This window comes from Barbus barbus, assembly GCF_936440315.1.
Source record: "Barbus barbus genome assembly, chromosome: 10".
NCBI classification, from domain to species: Eukaryota; Metazoa; Chordata; class Actinopteri; order Cypriniformes; family Cyprinidae; genus Barbus; species Barbus barbus.
The window spans coordinates 21,616,676-21,636,598 of NC_136738.1; the positions used below are offsets into that span (position 1 = coordinate 21,616,676).

A 19,923-nucleotide genomic window follows, 5' to 3' on the forward strand; every position below is an offset into this window, starting at 1 on the left:
TCTGTTATGAGAGTCGGTCTGATTAGTGCCAAATGGCTTGGGTTGGAAATCCCAGATTACATATTCTAACTACTACAATGACATAATGTGTTTCCTTTAGGAGGCTTTGTTGTGGATTCATTTTTAGGTATTAGGACATAGATACTTTAGACCAGTGCTGCAAGCACATATATTTAAACCAGCAAGACCACCAGCACCAGCAAACAGAAACCTTTTTATCTCCTTTCCTTTCAGTGGGTCGGACAAGGTGAAGGTTAATTCTGCCATTGTTTAGCTTTTGCTTTTTTCTGTTACTCCAAAAGGAATTTAATTTATCATTTCATCATTCTGCATCTCTGGAGTGAACTGCTTGAAAATGAATGGTTGTTTTTAAAATGTTAACGTGCATGGCTGAATTGCTACATAAGCTTTTCAGCAACATGTTACCGAATCATCTTATTTGGGAATTAGTTCAAATCTGAATATTTCTAAAGGATATTATTTTTTCTTTATGAAGCCCAAGATTTTAGGTTTTGCTAGGTAAAATGAACTAGACACCAATAATTTAATGACAAATACAGAATTAAGAATAACAAAGAAAAAACTGCTGCTGGTCTGTGATGTAATGTTGGATGTGGTTAGTTTAATTTATTCAAAATAGGCCAGAGGAAGGGCACCATAGTTTATTTCCCTTGGATGATATGAAGCTCCATTAATGTGCCTGAATGGTTATGTGCAAAAAGTCGTTTCAGGTAGAAACATATGTCATGTTTGGACGTAAACCTACAGACATGCTTGAACACAAAGAGCTTTCTGTAATTGATGAGCCAGTTTCCATCTTGCTTTGTTGCTAAGATGTTTTACTAGAACAGCACTGTGTAGAATGACACTGTGTAGAAGTTTTCTTCCTTAGTGGTTCACATAGTGTTTAATTTTTACTTCTTTTTTTCTTCCAAGGATCCTTCAGTGGCCAAAGTCAGTGGTGGGAGAAAGAAAACTGTTTCCTTCAGCAGTATGCCATCAGAAAAGAAGGTGAGCAGTGCTGCAGATTGCCTTGCCTTCATGCAGGGTGGCTGCGAGCTAAAGAAGGTGCGACCCAACTCGCGCATCTACTCGAGATTCTACACTCTGGATCCTGAGCTGGCCTGCCTCCGTTGGGAACCCTCCAAGAAAGATGGTGACCGAGCTCGACTTGACATCTCTGCTATTCGTGAGGTCCGTACAGGGAAAAGCACAGAGACCTTTCTCCACAATGGCCCATCGGATCACCTTGCTGAAGAAGCAGCCTTCTCCATCATTCACGGTGATGAGTATCAGTCCCTGGACCTGGTTGCTCTTTCTGCTGATGTGGCCAACATCTGGGTGACAGGGTTGCGGTACCTGTTGTCTCACCCTGGTTGCATTGGTGGAGGGAGTGGCGGGGATGGAGGGATGGGAGAAGGCAGTATTGGAGGCAAGATGAGGCAGAACTGGTTGGCGGCAGAGTTTGCTCTCGTTGATGAAGATGGACACGGAATTGTGTCTGAGGACACAGCAGTGGCCGCCATCTGTAAACTCTGCCCTGGCATTAGGGAAGCAAAGGTAGGACATTCTTTTATAATTCAATTTATTGACCACAAAATCTTGCATTTCATGAGTAAATGGGTTTAGAAAAAGCCAAGCAATACTGAAAGTCTGGCTCCCCAAATTGAAAGCAATCAGGAACGCATATACTGCAGCGGTTTATATGTAGGACGAATAAAATAAGAATCATACTACTGTGAAATGAAAAACAAACACTGAAAGAGCCATAAATATGAACAGGCAATATGATTGTTGTTCCAGAGCTCGTCTATCTGTATCATTACTTAGCTTGACTTGATAACCAGCCCTGCTGAGGCGCACAGCAATTGTTTGGTTTTCAATTTGGCAGCTGTGACAGTAGTTTCATCCATGTGTGTTTGTGTGTGGATTGGACAGCTGGGGACAGGAGGAGGACAGACAGAAGCCACAGGGCCAAGTCTCCCAAGTCTTTGTGACAGCGGGTGTGAGGCATCTGCTTCATGTGTCTAGAGAGACGTGTAAAGACAAAAAGGGCAAGCATTGAGGAGCTGACTGTATAGGAATGACTCACTTTGCTCCTGGCTGTATCCTAATCTTGAAAAATGCAGGACACGATCTAGGCCCTGTGAAGTGCTGCTGTCCCTAAATTTGTTTGCCTTATGACATTTTGTCTCAAGATTCAAATCACTATCTGCCACTAGCTGCTTATTTGATTTGCCTCTGGTTTGTGTAATAGTTATTACTGCGATTGCTCATTAAGTTTCAAAGTTCTTTCCAAGGAAGAATATCACCAACCCCCCCAGCATTTCTTATTCAAGAAACAAAACCTACAAAAACTGATGAGACAGGCTTACATCATAAGCAGATGATAATTGCAGTAGACTGCAGAACTCTCAAGGCCTTGGTCATCAATAACCAATCGTCACCTGACAGTAGTCCTTATGTTCTCTTGTTTATCATTTAGTAAATACTTAAATATCCAAAGCAAGGCATTCCCCCTGGAGCAAGTGCCTTGGGCAGTAGCACAATGATAATAGTTTGTAGATTAATCCTCTTTTAATCACTCTTTGAAAAAACAAGGTCCATAAAATCCATAAAAAACAATCCATAAAAGTGCTGCCAACACAAATGTGTGTACTAAAAACGTTAATACAACTTTCTTTTTTTCTTTTTATCAGGTGCGATTGCGCTTTAAGGAAATTCAGCGGAGCAAAGAGAAGCTAACCTCTCATGTTACGCTGGAAGAATTCCAGGAGGCCTACTGTGAATTGTGTACGCGACCTGATGTCTATTTCTTGCTAGTGCAACTCTCAAAAGACCGAGAGTGCCTTGACGCCCAAGACCTGCGTCTTTTCCTAGAGAGTGAACAAGGCCTATCATTGGCCACCACTGAGGGCTGCTTGGAGCTTCTTCACCGCTTTGAGCCCTCTGCAGCTGGGCGTGAACGAGGTCTACTGGGCTTGGATGGCTTTACCCGCTACCTACAGTCAGCTGAGTGCCAGTTATTAGACCCTGAGCACCAGAATGTGTGCCAGGACATGAAGATGCCCCTATCTCATTATTTCATCAATGCCTCCTACCGCTCCTACCTGCTGGATGACCAAGTGCACGGCCGAGCTGATCTTGGAGGTCTCATTCGAGCACTGCAGGCTGGCTGTCGGTGTCTGGAGCTTGGGGTTACCGATGGGCCAGAAGGGGAGCCACTATTGGGTGTAGACCATGGTACAGAGGGAAAGCATCATCACCACCACCATCATCACCACCACCATCATGGTTCTGTTACTCTGCGCAGTGCCCTGGAAGTAGTCAACAAGTATGCGTTTCTCACCTCCCAGTATCCTCTGCTGCTGTATTTATGCCAGCGTTGCTCACCGTCCCAGCAACGTACTCTTGCACAACACCTAAAAAAGGTTTTTGGACCCAAGCTCTATACCCCTGAATCTCTGCCTGTCAGTCTGGGAGGTCGTGCAACCACTTTGCCCTCTCCAGAGCAGCTGAAGGGAAAGGTGCTTCTTGTCGGAAAGAAGCTGCCCCCCGAAGAGGAAGGTTCTGAAGGAGAGGTATCTGAGGAGGATGAGGAGATTGGTGGTGGTGGTCCTCTGGCTGGCAGAAGGATGACTATCCCTGGGGAAGAGGAACTGGGGGTGGTCCTTGTTGTTCCCCCGCCCCCACAGCCAAGGCGCCTCTGCTTGCGGCGTGAATTGTCTGATCTTGTCGCAGTTGCTCGTACTGGAAGTCGCAACTTTTATGCTCACCGGACGAGTGCACAGCCATCCCAACAGCATTCCCCCCCCTCCACTCCATCTACACCAGGTACACCTATGAAGCTTGACCCCCCTTACTGGACCCTGTGCTCTCTTGGGGAAGGAGAGGCAGGACGCCTGGCCAGTGAGAGCCCAGAAGAGCTGGTGATCTTTACCAAGCGCAGTCTAACTCGTGTGCGGCCCAGCTCTGTTAGGCTAGACTCTAGCAACCCAAACCCACAAGGCTACTGGAAAGGAGGTGTGCAACTGGTGGCACTCAACCAGCAGACGCCAGGTGCCATGCTAGACCTGACCCGTGGCCGTTTTATGCAGAATGGTGGGTGTGGGTATGTTCTTCGTCCAGCAGTCATGCGAGAGGAGGTTTCCTACTTCAGTGCCCAGTCGCAAGGCTGCGTGCCTGGTGTACCACCACAAACACTCAGGGTGAAGGTTATTAGTGCTCATAGTCTACCCAAGCCACAAGGCTCTGGTGCCAAAGGTGAGGTCATTGACCCATATGTGGTGCTGGAGCTGCACGGAGTGCCTGCAGACTGCACAGAGCAGAGAACTCGCACTGCTGCCCAGAACCAGGATGACCCACTATTTGACGAGACCTTTGAGTTCCAGGTGAGAGAGTGAGAACATCATGAATATAAATCTAATTTATTTCATATATGATGTTGGAACACTTTATTGAAACTAAAGTCGACCTTTCCACCATCTAATTTGCATATGGTTTTTGCATTTTGCCCCCTAGTGGCAGTTGCATGTAACTTTCAAATTGGTTGTGAAGTAGCAGTACTATAGCCATTACTTTCTACTTTTTTACCATGGTAAAATGAATGAAAAATGAATGCACACACACAAAACAAATGATCAGCAGTACATCTAAAAGAAAAATGTTTTCTACATCTACTCAATGTAAATTATTTAACAATTATAAAATCACTGTTTTGGATATAATTATTCATAACTGTCCATTTTAAGGAAATGTTTTTGTGTATGACAACTGACCCTTCGCAAAGAGCCACCCTCTTTAGTTACTGTTGCTATCTCCGACAAACAATGCCACTCTCAATATTACACATGTTCTCACGCAGTAAAAAATAGATTGCAGACTAAAGAGGAAACTGACAACGCACCGACAGACAAGACAGAGCAGGTTACTTCTGGTACAAGGTCTCAGGATTGTCAGCTCTCAAATTTTGTCATTTTTAAATAAATTTAAACATTAAATACTATTTTGTGGCTCTTTAATGACAGATCACTGTGTTGCCTCAGTTAAAGCGCTAACCTGAACAGATCATCTTTTCATATGTACTTAAAGCACAAAACGAACATGAATGAAAATCAGAAAGTATTTTATTTAAACAGTGGAACACACCATTATTCACCGAAGTCCACTGAAGTTAATCTATCCTCCTGTCTTTATTAATGTCTTATTTATATTTTCCCCCTACATGGGCATGCACACATCAGTATAGTGTAATTTTTTCACACTGTACAACAAAAATGACTGTTTTTGCATTATTGTTTAGGGTTGGGGTAGGTGTAGATGTTAAAGGTGCAGTAGTAGATCTTGGAAAATGCTAACTTTAGCCTGATAGCACTGAAAGAGAACGTCTCACCCTTCCTGCAAATCGCTGTCCAAAGCCACGCCTCCTGAACAGGAGGAACTCTGCGAACAGATCAGACGACCAGAGACAACATTACTACAATACATCATATGTCATTCACTGGTAAGAAAACTTTATAGTACAGTTAGTTAAAGTACTACAATACAAGGAAGGAAGATCAGGTTGTTGATGTTTGCCTGCCATTCTCGCTTAGTCTGCATAGCGTATGTGAAAGTGCTGATGACGTATCCTGTCTGCGCAAACCAGGTGCACAGAGGTATGCAAATACATATTGACAGGCAGGTAGGAAAGTCAATAAAACTGCTCAGAATGAGCGTTTTGATTGGACGAACATTTCTTGGTCCTACGTCATCCACAGAATATATAAATACATATAAATACATTTAGACCACTTAACTTAATGATTGCTATCGGGATGTGAGGAGACTTTCAACCAGCATAACAAAAAATGTTTCTGAAGACAATCACCTTTAATGCACCTTTTAATAAAACACAATCTAATTAATAGAAATTTTTATTTATTATTAGTTTACAGCCGTAGCTGTCGGACACGATGGCGGATTTGGTGTTATGATTGGTCAGATCGCCTGTCAATGAAGCTCTTTGTGAATGGTCAGTCCTGCATAAGAATATGACTAGAACACAGCTCCCAAACTGGAAATTATTGACTTCTGGTCTGTAGTTTGATGTTTTTCTGAGATAGAAAAAGACGGTATAAAACTTTGAGGCATGAGACGTTTTACATGATACCTTGCCTGTGGGTTTTTGACCCTCTGTTCTGTGGTGTGGCCAGTGACGTGCAAGGTTATTCTAGGCTTCTCTGTGTGTATCAGTCTTGAGGGCAGTGTCCATTCTCATGTCTTAATCAGAATGCTGCAGTCCATGAAGCAGCAACTGAGCCATGTCTCACATTGATTCCCTGCTGCATGCAATATTAACAGAGTTCCGACTGAGCGCAGCTATGCCCATCATTCTAAAACACATACTCACTGACCTCCCTTAGAAGATTGTAATGATGACAAGGTGATTCCAAACTAACTTGTTATATTTTGCTTACCATTAGGTGAAAATGCCATTGACAGAATTCTGTTTCTGTAACACAAATATTATTGGCTCTGCCTGGGCTTTGCATACATAGATTTCCGAGGACAACAAAATGGCTGAAAGCTAATTCTGCTCTTAGCGCTGATCCAAGACTCTGAGATTTGTTGCGAAAGTTTCAATGTTTTTTGAAGATATGCTGATTTTCTCTCAATGTAGTTAGACATAAACATATCCTGATAGAATGCAGCGAGTTTATAAAAGGTTAGCTCTCACTGGTTCACTCATTGCTCCATTTGCTTTAATTTCGTAGCATGCGCTAACCTGAGCTGGAAACTATAACACAAATGTCACATACATAAATAACATGAATGTATAGAGTACTGACCTGTGATCCACAACCAGAATGAGGTTAATGGATGCAGTCTGTCCTCATGGATGCACTGGGATGACGCAAGAGTGTGCAACTCAACACAACTCTTCTTAGATCTGTAATTAGGGAAGGTCTACATCAAAACTTAATGGCCTGCTAACACTAATGCTCTCGCCCTGGATTGTAGTTCAAACCTACAGTCTAGATGCCTCATTACACTGTTCTATAAGTGGGTGTCAGTTTCTTCCAACATTTTTATTTATTTTTTTATTTTTTTCCTCTGTGATGTGACCTTTCTTTTAGCAGGGCCTAATTACAGTTTCATGCCAAATTTAGACTGCTTTAATCACGAGATGCAAATTAAGAGTTTCTTGGTGCAGGTGAGGGTTTGTTTTACCTGTGATTTCCAGTGCAATGAAGTGGACACAAACATGCAGCACTCTGGGTGTGAAGCAAGACTGCTGAAACCAATCAGTACATTTTTACAAGGTTCACCTGAGGAGAGTTAGTGTATGCTTTGAGGAAATTGTGTTAGGAGCAATTTTTGAAGGCTAAAAAATGTTTCTGTCAAGAATACTAATTTCTATCAACAAGCAGAGAGATGTTCAAGCACACTATTGTCACACTACATGCCAGAACTGTTCGTATTGTAAGACCTAGTTAAATATAAACCAGCTAATATTGTTTGCCACAAAAAATACAACTTTTCAAGGACAGATTATAACAAAGCTCCATATGCCTTGCATTTCATGCTGAAACAAGAGGAAATTGGAGGCTTTAAAATGAAAATATTCTTTATTAGAATGACAGTGAAGACTTTGACAGGAATATGCAGTAAATACATCTTCTGTATTTATTGCCTGTTTACCCCACACAGTTTTTGCATTTGTCATATTTAGCCCTAATAAATGCTCTGCACCACTGACTAGAAAACAACAGTCTTCCGATATGAATCTCCAGACACTGTACATCCATGTTTTGTATAAAGATATGTGCCTTTTGGATGAGTTTCTACATCATACACATTGTATTGCAAGTAGGCAGTGATAAAAATTTAGAGACTTGTCCTTAGTGCTTATAAATTTAAATCCCTGCTATTGTGATTTAAACCAAAGACTGTGCCATATGGTTATTTGAAGAGGAGGTTTTGAGAATGATCCAGTGAGATCACAAATATATCTCTCTCACACACACTTACTCTGTCCTGGGGGATTGTGCCTCTTGTTGTTTGCATTTGTTTGTCTCTTGTTGCTTGGAGCTCAAGGACGTCATACAATTATAAGTCATGGGAGTGGTACACCTATCAGAGTCTTGCTAACACGCACACGCACACAGACACAGAGACACAGAAGAGCAAATGCATATCCCCTGGTGGGATCTGATAGAATGCTTTTACATCTCTTCCTGTGGCCTTTTTCAGTAAACAGATAAGTATCTGAGAGCTCTGTACCCCTAATGATGCCAGTCTCAATATCAAGTCTAATCATACTTATCTGTTACTTTGCTTCAAAGCAGCTTTAGAGAAAATCATGATGTTGTTTGATAACATTTTAATAACTTCATGCCCATTCACAGATTAAAGTTGGGTGAAAATGTATTAATACTCTTGCATTTTGCAATGATGCTAGCAATTCAGCAGTTGAGATTTGCTATATAACTCTATATAATGGAGTTTATTTAATGTTTCTGTAGAGTATACATGTATTTGTCATACCTAGATGTGTGTATGTTCCTTTCTGTACTAATTATTTATGTACCATTGTATTTACAATATTTATTTGGGACCCTTATGCTATTACAGCAACATACAGCCATTGTCTTAACATGGTATTACCATGTCCAAAAACATGGGAATATCATAGAACAGTTTTGTCTGTAGAGTTCACTAAATTTGTCCATGTACAGAAGCTTGAAGCAGGTTCTCTGAGATGCTGCATACCTGTCTTGAACTATTTTCTCTTGCATGAGTTGTGTCCAGGCGTCTGCGTGGGTGTCTGCTGCCAGCTGAGGCATTTTTTCTTTGTTGTCTGTTTTCCTGCCAGATTTTCTGTTTTTCTTTTTCTTAGTATGAATATGCATATTCAGTGTGACACAACTCTTTTGTGTTCACTTGTTGTGTGTGTGTGTGTTAGTACATGCTGTGTATACATACATCTACATATCATGAATATGCTTACACGCACCCCTCTCGATAACGATACGTCTTCTTTTGGAGATGCACAGATTAGTAATTTAAGTGATATTGCTCTCAGGTACCATTTGTTATTTTCAATGTACTTGTTACTGTGCGAGTATGCTTATTGGTTATGTGAATCTCTAACAATAGTTACGCAATCATTTTTGTAAGTTGGTTCAGCCTGTAACAGTCCCGCAGTTATTCATGGTGTGCAAGATGTAGGCCTATGATTTTGTTAAATTGTGTCCTCATTTATTAATGTGGGTGTTTGTCCTACATAGCCAGATGTCTAGGTGATAGTGTGTGCATGCTAAACATTTCCATATTTAAAAAGATGAGACTGTTGGAATGCGCTTTATGCACCTTTTAACTACCATATTCTGTGGTGTTACAGTGGCACGTTTGGCTCAGTGGTCTACACTAAATTTTGCATGCTTCATATTTCAGAATATCTGCTCATGTGTTAAGTATCTGTTTACACACACTAGATATTAAATTCTCCTTGCAGCTGCATCTGTAGAATGTTGCACACCTGAAGAGCCTAAAATTACATTCACTGTTTTCTCTTTTCAGGTGAACATGCCTGAACTAGCCCTGCTGCGTTTCGTAGTTCTGGATGATGATTATATAGGTGATGACTTCATTGGCCAGTACACCATCGCTTTTGAGTGTCTACAGCCTGGTTACCGCAATGTGCCCCTGCTGGGCCTCGCTGGAGACCTTTTGCCCCACGCCAGCCTGTTTGTACACATCGCCATCACTAACCGCAGAGGTGGGGGAAAGGCCCAGAGACGAGGTCTGTCTGTCAGGAGAGGAGCACGGCGTGGACGAGAGTATGTCACTCTGCGTAACACGGGAATCAAAGTGCTGGATGACAATTTCCGCCCAGCCAGCGGACCTCTGCGAGAAGCTACAGACCTGCGAGAGGATGCACTGGTAAGGGAGGTTGTGCGTGTTCAGACAACAGTAAAACTAGCAATTTGACTTCTTCACTACTTAGCAGCCACACCCTGCTGAAAAGACCAGGTCACACATGTAGGAATTTCCATTCTGGTTTAGGTTGGTTTATGTAGATTAGTGCGGTTTGGTGCTGGTCAGCCAGCATGGTTTTTTTCCATGTGATGCTGGATGATCAAGGCAATCTTGCTGGTAATAGGGGGATAGTTCACCCAAAAAAAAAAATTATTCACCCTCATGTTGTTTCAAACCCATAAGACTTCTTATTATTCTTCAAGGTTATTCTTCAAAGACAGACTGATCCAAGGATCCAGAAAGGTCATAAAGGCATTGTAAAATGAATCCATAAGATTCAAGCGGTTTAATCCAAGTTTTATGAAGAGATATGCTTGCTTCATAAAACGAACAGATTCAAATTAGGCTCGCATGCCTGTACTTCCAAACGAGAGACAGAAACCGCTCATGTTTCATAAAATATCTTAATTTGTGTCTTGTGGGTTTGGAATGACATGAGGTTGAGTAAATTTTCATTTTTTGGGTGAACTATAGACCTTAATCAGGCTAGACACTGTTGAATTTAACGCAGATGAAAACAACACTGTGAGAGATAGACTTACACTCTTTGCGAAATCACAGACTGTATAAAGGTCCTCACAACTTTCTAAACTCTTTTATGAAGTTATTATTCCGTTGAAAGTTATTTAGAAAGACGTTTCATCAGCTGAACTATCGGTATGTTGTTTAATAACAGTACAGCCCATTGGACCCACTGTACTTCTATCCGTCACAGCCTTGTTTTCATTCCTGTCAAAAATGTAAGGTTTATCGCTTAATGCTTGGGGCTGTGCTGGGGATTAGCATCCTGATAAGTTTTCAAAAGTTACCAGTGCACTGCATAGAAACCTATAATCTAAAAGCTAAATAAATAGTAAATTTATTAGTTAATTTTATTGGAATAATTTCTAAACATTTTATAATTAAATATTTGATTGTATTTCTAAATATTTTATATTCCTTCCATCATATTCTATGGGTTCAGCTTTTACTAATGTGTTTCATTTTAAATGGATGTATTTGTGATTTGGATGAGGCCACATTAGTAACCATCTAGATTGACGGCGGTCTCTCCCAGTCAGAGCTGTCTAAATATAATGGTTTGGAAATAGTGAACAAAACAATTAAGTAGCTTTTCATCAGTGCTATTAGTGCTGTTCAGTGGGTCGTGCAGATAATTGGTGCTGTTTGTAAATAGGTCTTGCTCACTAATAACATGGCAGTGTCAGGCACTGAAAACAAATATAATAGTGAGACATTAGGTGGATGAATATATTTGTTTTTTTTCCATTAAACATTTGCTTGCAGTGTACACATAAGTAATAGCTTCACATCCTAAGATGTGAAGATTCACATCTCACCTGAAGATTCAACCTCACTAGCAATAGCAATGCTTTGATACAGACTTTTAATAATCAGATGACATGAAGTTGCAAGTCTCCGTTCTGAACATGTAAAAACCAGACACCTCCTCACTGGAGTACGGCCATTCATTGTAAACGCAAACCTCGGTTCACTTGCCATTTCAGGGGTTCAACTGAACTGATGTAAACACACATTTCTGGCATCTCAGTGTGTTGATCTAAATTCTCAAGCAAGCCCTTGAAATTAAACCAAGCAAAAACACAACAGTTCTGCTGACCTAGACTCTGAAGTTAAGGTATGATTTATGGGTGACGGTAAGGGGAGGAGGGATAGAGGGTTGAGTATCTGTGGGGTCAGGTGACAGGGCCAGGATCACTTGCCACCGCAGTGTTGAGGAAGAGAAGTTGCTCCTTATCCATAATTACGGTGTTCACAAAACCTGCTGATCTCAGAAATAAACACACAACCAGACAGCAGCCCCAAAAACTATTTATTTTAGTCTTATCTTTGCAATTTCTGTTAACCATCTGATCCAATGGTCCTTTTTAGTAGAATTATGAATCTGTTACCTCACACACCACAGGTAACAGACTTTGTTTGTTTAATTAAATTTAGCCCAAATGCATTCTTATCTTTCTTTGAATTGAAAGCCATTTGGTTTGATTTTTCTTTTTATCTAATGCAGTGACATTTATACATTTTCAGTGTCCAAATACTTCATGGGGTCACTGTACACACTGGTCCCTTTTTCTTTTATTTCCATTCCATTTTCTTGTATAATATATCTGAGCCAATGTCCACTTTATTCACAGCATACCCTATAGACTTCTTTCTCATACAAATAAACACAGCTATACAGACTAATCACCCACATGAAGCCCCCTTAACACACACGTACATCTCCAAATGACTTTGTTAATCACGGTTGTGGGTGTGTGATTCTGTAAGGTGGAAAATAGAAACGGGCTCTCTATCTGCCACAATGTAATGAAGGGTAATGTATGATAAAAAGCTGAAATGTGATTAGCTGAGGCCTTTGACAGTCATGCAGACATAGAAAGCTGTTAAATTGCACAGGTTTATCTGTCTGTATAAAGGAAAGAAGTCATTATTTTGGCTCTGCCTCGTGAGAGTAGCTTTACATAGTACAGTCAGTGTCAAACAATATAAATGTCACCATTTTTCAAGTTTTCTCTTAGCTTTTTATTATTTTTTTGTCGTGATCTTGCAGTTGTGATCGTATGCTTTTAGAGTACTCTGTACTATACTATTTAAAAGTTTGGGGTCCATTTTTTAAAAAGAATATTATAAGAAATTATTACGTTTAGCAAGGTTACATAAAATTGATCAAAAGCGTATAATATAATGTTTTGTTTTGTATAACGATTATTTTAATTTTTAATGTTATTTTATGTAATTGTAGTAATATTCCACAATATTTGTTTTACTGTGTTTTAAAAAAAAATCAAATTAATACATTGAGCACAAGAGACAAAAAATGCACATTTTGTTTCTTTTGTTTATTAACATGACATTTTTGTATTGTCATGTAACTTACTTTTTTCTCTCTCTCTTGGGCTTATTGAAATATTTGTGTTAACCAAGTGTGTGCCTGTGTGGTCATGTTTTTCTCTGTCTTCAGAGCGCCACAGTGGCTTTTAAAGAGCAGTGTGGGCTCCCCCCGATGGCCACAGTGAAGCAGTGCATCCAGAGCTTAGCCACGAGGCTGCAGAGTCCAGATGGGCCCCCAAGTGCCACACTCACTCTGAAGGAAGGTTACCCATGCCTGGAACCTGTGGGCAACTTGACTGATGCCACTCGTAAACTGCTAAATGGTTATGACACGGTAAGAGATTCCCATTTATGCCCATTATGATGTTTAAATCACATATTTATTTTAATGTCATGCATCATTGCCATTTGTTTTTCTGTCGGGTTGTCGTGGTTCTGTTTCATAGACTATAATAGACCAACTTTATGCTTATGCTAAATTTCCCAGGCATCACAAATGTGCAGATAAAACCCTTTCCTAAATGTTAGGCTAGAGAGACCTCTCTCTTTATGTTGACAAAGCAATTCTTAAAACATGGCATTTCACTGCTGCAAATATAAGCTGCATTACCTGCCATTATAATGGCATTTGTCTTTTTATCCATCCCACGTGTATGTGTGTGGGATTAAGAACAGGCACATCGGCGTGAGTAAGACATTTCAAGCTTTAGTCACCATCCTCCTCCTCTCCTTTTGTAGGTTCCCTCATTCTCTGTCTCTCTCTGTGGGTTGACTCTGGGTCCTGTTGTGTTTAAGACCCAGAGAGTCAGACAGCACTGACTGGCAGGACTACATTTTATAAATATCTGCACTGTGAGAGAGGGCAGCAAGGGTCTTCTCAAAATTGTATTGCTTAAAGATCTCTTTTTCATAGTTCATAGAGTTCTCAGATGTGTAATGTTTGAGTATTTTTATGTCAGAAATGAGAGAAGTTTACATGGAGTAAAAGTATATAGACCTATGAAATGAATGAATGAATAATATATAATTTAGTTTGGATAAATCTTAGAAGAATTTCATGCAAAATTAGGAGCAGTTTCTCATTCATTTGGGAGACGTGACATCAGCAGGGTTATTTTTTTGAGGAAATTAGTCCTTTGGGTTCACATTTTTAGCCATATTCATACAATTGGTGTACAATGCTGTTGAATAGTTTTGGGATTGATGAACTGTTTTCATGTTTTTGAAAGAGGTTTCTTGTGCTCACCAAGACTGCATTTATGTTTTAATGCAGTAAAACAATAATCTTATGAAGTATTACATTTTAAAATAACTGCTTATTTTTAAATGTAATTTAATCCAGTAATGGCATTCTCAAATATGCTGACATGCATGACATGAATTCTCAAATATGCTGATTTGGTGCTCAAGAAACTTATGAGTGTTGAAAACAGTTGTGCTGCTAATGCTGTTTAGCAATATATATATATTTAAAAAAAAAAATTTTTTTTTTTTTTGATGAATAGACAATTCAAAAGAATGGTGTATATATATATATATTTGAACTAGACAGCTTTTGTAACATTGTAAATGTCTTTACTATCATTTTTGATCAGTGGAGTGTGTCTTGGCTGAAAAAAATCTTATTCAAATATATGAGCAGATCATAATATAGTTCCTGTTTGGATCATTCTTCAGATTATCTCTGCCAACAAACAGCTGATAGAAAATGCAGACGGAGTGCATGAGAGAATCGCACAAGTGCAGAAGGAAGGTGAGTAGAGGAGTGAGGATGAATCATCTTTGTATTTTCTTTCCACCGAATGATGTTTTAGTCAGGTCCTAGAGGATGTGAGAAAATCTTGAGAAACAATTCACAGATTTTTCAAATTTGCATTCAAAGTAGATCCTGTTATCCACAGCACACACAGTCCGCTATCAACACTTTGAAACATTGCCTTTTATCCTGAAAGGTGCTGAAAATACCTTCACAGAGTTGTTTTGAAATGATGTAAGTCTACACAGTATCCAGTGTTGATGAGGTACTTATACTGGTGATGTTCTTAAGTGCATTTTCTTGTAGTGTGACAGCAGGGCTGTTCATAATAAATCGAGTCACTGGTACGGTTTATCTTATGGGGGCCCCTTTGGCAAAATTGCAGTGGGTCTCCCACCACTGGGGGTCCCTTGAAACGTCACACACTTTTCACCCTACTATCAATGGCTCTGTGTAGCTTTTTCAGTAACAAGCTACAAATGTTTTTCCAACGCGTATTTGTTTTTGTAGCTTGACAAACCACAACACCACTGTTATGTGAAATTGTATTGGACGCGCAGCTTTATAACCAAGTTAGTTGACGCAATATTCAAAGAATGTAGCTTTGGGAAGTCTGATTCTTTTTTGTGACTCTTCATTCTGGCGGTGTCATGTAAATAAACGATTCACCATTTAAAGTAATCATTCACAGTCTCTGCATGGAGCTTTCTGTCTTCCTTTTTATATTTAATGTAGAAAATGGTGCTTTTTATCACTGTGTTTGCGACCCCAGTTTTTAAAATTTGGGTGTTTTTTCAAAAAAGTGCCTAGTCTAAGTATGATCTGTCACCCTAATTGACATGAATTAATTAAAAACCCCTCAATGTTTATGCTAAAAATGATCAATTATCTATTACTAAATTAAAATTATATTAAAATATTATTATAATATTAATAGTAGTAGTAAGAATACATAAGTTTAATTGAAAATTGTATTTTGTTACTATTTTTAGTAGCTTGTAATACAGCCACTGTAACTACTTTTTTTCAGTGTAGCTTGACTGTTGTTGAAGTACTTTAAATTATGATAGCTCAATAAATTACAGTTTTACCATGGAAACTACCAAAATACTGCAGTGATACAGTTACAACTGTAAAATCTTTAGGAATGGATATGACAAGATCATTAAATGCTTTCTGCATGTACTAGGATATCCTCGCTGTCTGATTCTAGCCTCATTATCTCTCACACAAATATTTTTTACCCCCAATTACACACATCCGAGGCCCTTAGGTCAAAATACTGTGTTCTTATGTCCTTATGAGGGTATATTGATGAAATAAGAGTGAGCAGATTAGGAATGAAAGGGCAGCTTACAGAGGCCATGCCAAGATTCATCACGGGAAGCACTATATTATCTAACCAGAGGATGAACGAGTACATATCATCCATTATTTGGCAGCTCAGTCCCTGCAGAAGCGTGTTTACACCATAAATGGCTTTTTGAAAATCTCAAGCCAGTGGAAAAAAAAAGATAAAATTATACACGTATGTGTTTGTTTTCTGTTATATGTCCTCTTAGGAATGATGTTTCATGAAGACCTGCCCAGGTTGGGAGAAAAGGAAAATCTCAAAGGCCGTAAACAAAGTAAAGCTGTGGAAAGTTTCGCTTGGAACATCACTGTGCTGAAGGTAAATAGCGTGAGCTTCTCTTTCCCTCCCTCAAATAGCCTTGAAACATTTTTGGATAATGTTTTCACTCTGCTTTTAGACGAAAAGGAGAAAGACTTCTGTTGTTTTGAAATTCTATCTTGCAAAGTAGTTTGACCTTATAAATGTAGCATGTGTGCGGTGGACTTTTGAAATGAGCAGAGTAGGTTTTAGTCAATTGGAAATTCATGTTTCATTTCCATTTGATGTTTATGCAGTTTATGGGTTAAAAGATTATGCAACAGCATTTACTTTACACTTGGGACTAAACAAGAGACATTGCCATAAAAGCTATGAAAAAAGTCTCTTCAAAGTCTTGTTTGGCTATTATTAATAGTTGCTGTATTTTTTTAGAGCTTTAGTCAATACATCTGTCCTTTTAAAGAGGACATATGTTTTTAATTAATTTGTTTTTCCTACCGAGGTCCACTTGTAAAATGTTTTTGTTAAAAAAAAAATCTGTTTTTATGATCATTTTCCAACGGGCAAATTTGTGCTGCTGTGACTTGTATATGAAATACTTTGCAGTAAAGTACATACAAGTGTAACAAAATATTGCAAAAGAAAATAATTATGGCAGGAATTAGAGTTCTAACATTTTGATTAAAAATCTTACTTTTTGTATACACAGATGAATTGTTCACAGTAAAATCTAAGAAAATAAGATTTATGAAATGGAGAGGTTGGTTTATTGACATATGAATGATTCAGTTACTGACTGAATCATTCATGATTCAAAGAATCATTCACAAATCAGTGCTTTTGAACAAATCAGTTTGAATGAATGATTCAGTGATGCAATGATTCACTCAAAAAGATTGTCACTTGTCGCCACCTACTGGTGTAAATATGTAACCTGCCTAAGTCACTGAAAAATCCCACTGCTAAAGCACAGACTGTGAACCTAATCAAATTCATGCACCAGAGCTAACTGATGTATAATATAACTTCATAACCAACCCTGTTCATGTAATTCATGCCTCTCTCTTTTTAGGGTCAGTGTGACCTCCTGCGGAGTGCTAAGTTAGATGCTTTGGATACGTTGAGGCAGCTGGCTTTGGCCTGTGAGGCATCCGGCCTGATCTTGACCTCTGACGGTCACTACACCCCTCACGGACTGTCCTCCAGACGTGGCAGTAGCCATGGCAATGGTCGAATCTGAGCCCCAGGGACACGCATAAGCATTGAGAGAGCATTTATTCATAGGTGAATGAATGGTTGAACAGACAGAAAGACAGAGGTATAGGTGTCTCAGATGGACAGATGCTAGTCGGGACATTTGTCCTTCATTGACATGGGTGTTTGTTCTAGCTCAGCATTGACCAGATGTTATTTGAGGACAAAATAAGGAATGTTCTTATCAAGACATACTGAATGAAGGACGTACAAGGAATTAAAGCGGATTCCTCAGCGATTATTAAATGACTGATGTCAACAATGTAGATTTCGCTGGAATGAAAAACGTTCCTGCAATATTTAAGAGGACTTTAGTGTTGAACTACTTGCAGTTCACAAACTCGCTTTTGAGCAGAAAAAAAAAATGTATAGATCTAAAACTGCAACTAATGTTGAACACAGAAGACGTATAGTTTTTCCCCTAGTTCATGACAAAACCACCAAAGCGTGAGGTTTGTTTAGGTTAGCACATCTCAGAAATGCTTTTAGAAGGTCTGACATTAGTCTGCATCATCTTCAGGGCTGTATTTTCATCTGTGCTATCACTCAAATTGACTGACAGGTGATGCCCACCAGCAGGACAGCACCGTTTCTGCCCCTAAGCCCTATCCAGTCCAAAGTGTATGGGATATAACTGGTGCCTCTCCTTTGGAGGCAACCATATCCTCATCTTCCAGTGACACGGATCGTCTTCGGCTCATTAACAATGCAGAATGAACTCAGGAAGGCTTTGTTAAAATACTGCTCAGTGCTCCCTAACTGTGTTAACTGAGCCAGTTACTCAATGGGACAACAAGTACCACATAACCATGTAATGCGATCAGAGTTCAACACCTGGGATTGGAACAATGTTACAAAATAATGAACTACAGTTTGGGTGAGAAGTGACTTTACTTCTATTAACACGGATTCCTTGGCTTGATTGGATGAAGGCTTCCAATGAGTCCGCTGGCATGGTCATCGTGACTTTTTTTTTTTTTTTTTGGGTCATAAAGACAAACATGCTACTAAACATGGCTATAATTGCTGCCGGCTGTTTGATTTAAAAAATAACTAACTATTTTAAACAGCTTTAAGCACTGAGAGGACTAAAGTAGATAATCTAAAGTATAAACTGTTTTACAACTTCATTGTGTAACATTTGACAGTGGTATGATAGACAAGGAAAACTTTGGCAGTATTTTGTCTGCTGCCGTCAAAAACACTTACAGTAGACTAGTTTTTGAAGTTTGCACCTTTTCATGTTTACAGAGTAACAGAAATTAGATATGTGAAAAAAAAATTAAAAATAAATATATATATATATATATATATATATATATATATATATATATATATATATATATATATATATATATATATATATATATATATATATATATATATATATATATATATATATATATATATATATATATATATATATATATATATATATATATATATATATATATATATATATAAAATTTTTCTTATGGTAGACAAGTAGAAGTGTTGGTACATTGTGTGCGTATGTGAACGTACGTGTGCAAGGGTGCTAATGTAAATGTGTGGGAGATGTTTCAGTGGTACATGTTCTGAATGTGACCAGTCTGATGCCTGATCGATTTGGGCAGTTGTTTTTAAACGAAACATTTACTGTTGGTTGATGTCAGCCATTTTATTTTATGAACATATTCACAACAGTGAATATGTAGAAATCGATAATGAATGGGATGAGAAAAGGCATAACGTTTCCACATGAGCAAATGTCCCGTTTTCTGTCTTTTACTCTGTACTTTTTATGTATTTACTTTTCTCTTCTTTTGTCTGTGCCATCGTTCTTTTCCAATTCTCTGTTTTTGACTGAAGGGCGAGCGATTCATGCCTGTTCTGTGACGGTTTTTGTGCTTGTTCATTTCTGAACTGAATGTGTACTGATTCCTAAAGTGTTGCTTAAAAACAAATCGTTTGCTAAAGAGTGAACAAAAATGTTTTGTAAATGATATGAGAATTGTATATTATTATCTTTAAATGCCCCATTTATAGCGCGTCTGTGCGCTAGTAACACGTAACCCTTGTTCCTCTGGCCCCTGGACTTGTAACCCAGAGGATCCGTGTACCTGTCTTGGGGCCAAAATCTAAATAATGAATACCCATTTACAGTATTAGCTTTCCGTTCCAGTTGAGATGGCTCTTGAGACCAATCAGACATGTGAAGTGAGTTGTCTCACTTTAGACAAGTACTCTTATGAGCAATCGGATACAAATACAATGTGTCACTGTCCGTAAGGGTCAATGACGAGCAAAATGAACCCCATTGAGGTGCACTTTAAACTAAACAGAGCAATCCATTCGGACCGGTCTATTGATTCTTGCAGCATTAGGCAGTGGTCCACATCTCAGACGGTGCAATATTACTCTGCTGTTTGACGTTAAACAT

General features: G+C 39.0%; 1 protein-coding gene across 1 annotated transcript; it reads left to right on the top strand.

Annotated features, from left to right (window-relative positions):
- The first annotated feature begins 942 nt into the window (after positions 1–942).
- On the top strand, positions 943–18,774 carry LOC306876367 (inactive phospholipase C-like protein 1). Its single transcript, XM_079427470.1, has 7 exons — positions 943–1,560; positions 2,700–4,391; positions 9,565–9,927; positions 13,010–13,213; positions 14,557–14,632; positions 16,198–16,307; positions 17,320–18,774. Exons 1-7 carry the CDS (start codon positions 994–996, stop codon positions 17,485–17,487), a joined length of 3,180 nt encoding a protein of 1,059 aa, XP_079283596.1. The 5' UTR covers positions 943–993; the 3' UTR covers positions 17,488–18,774.
- Positions 18,775–19,923: the final 1,149 nt, after the last annotated feature.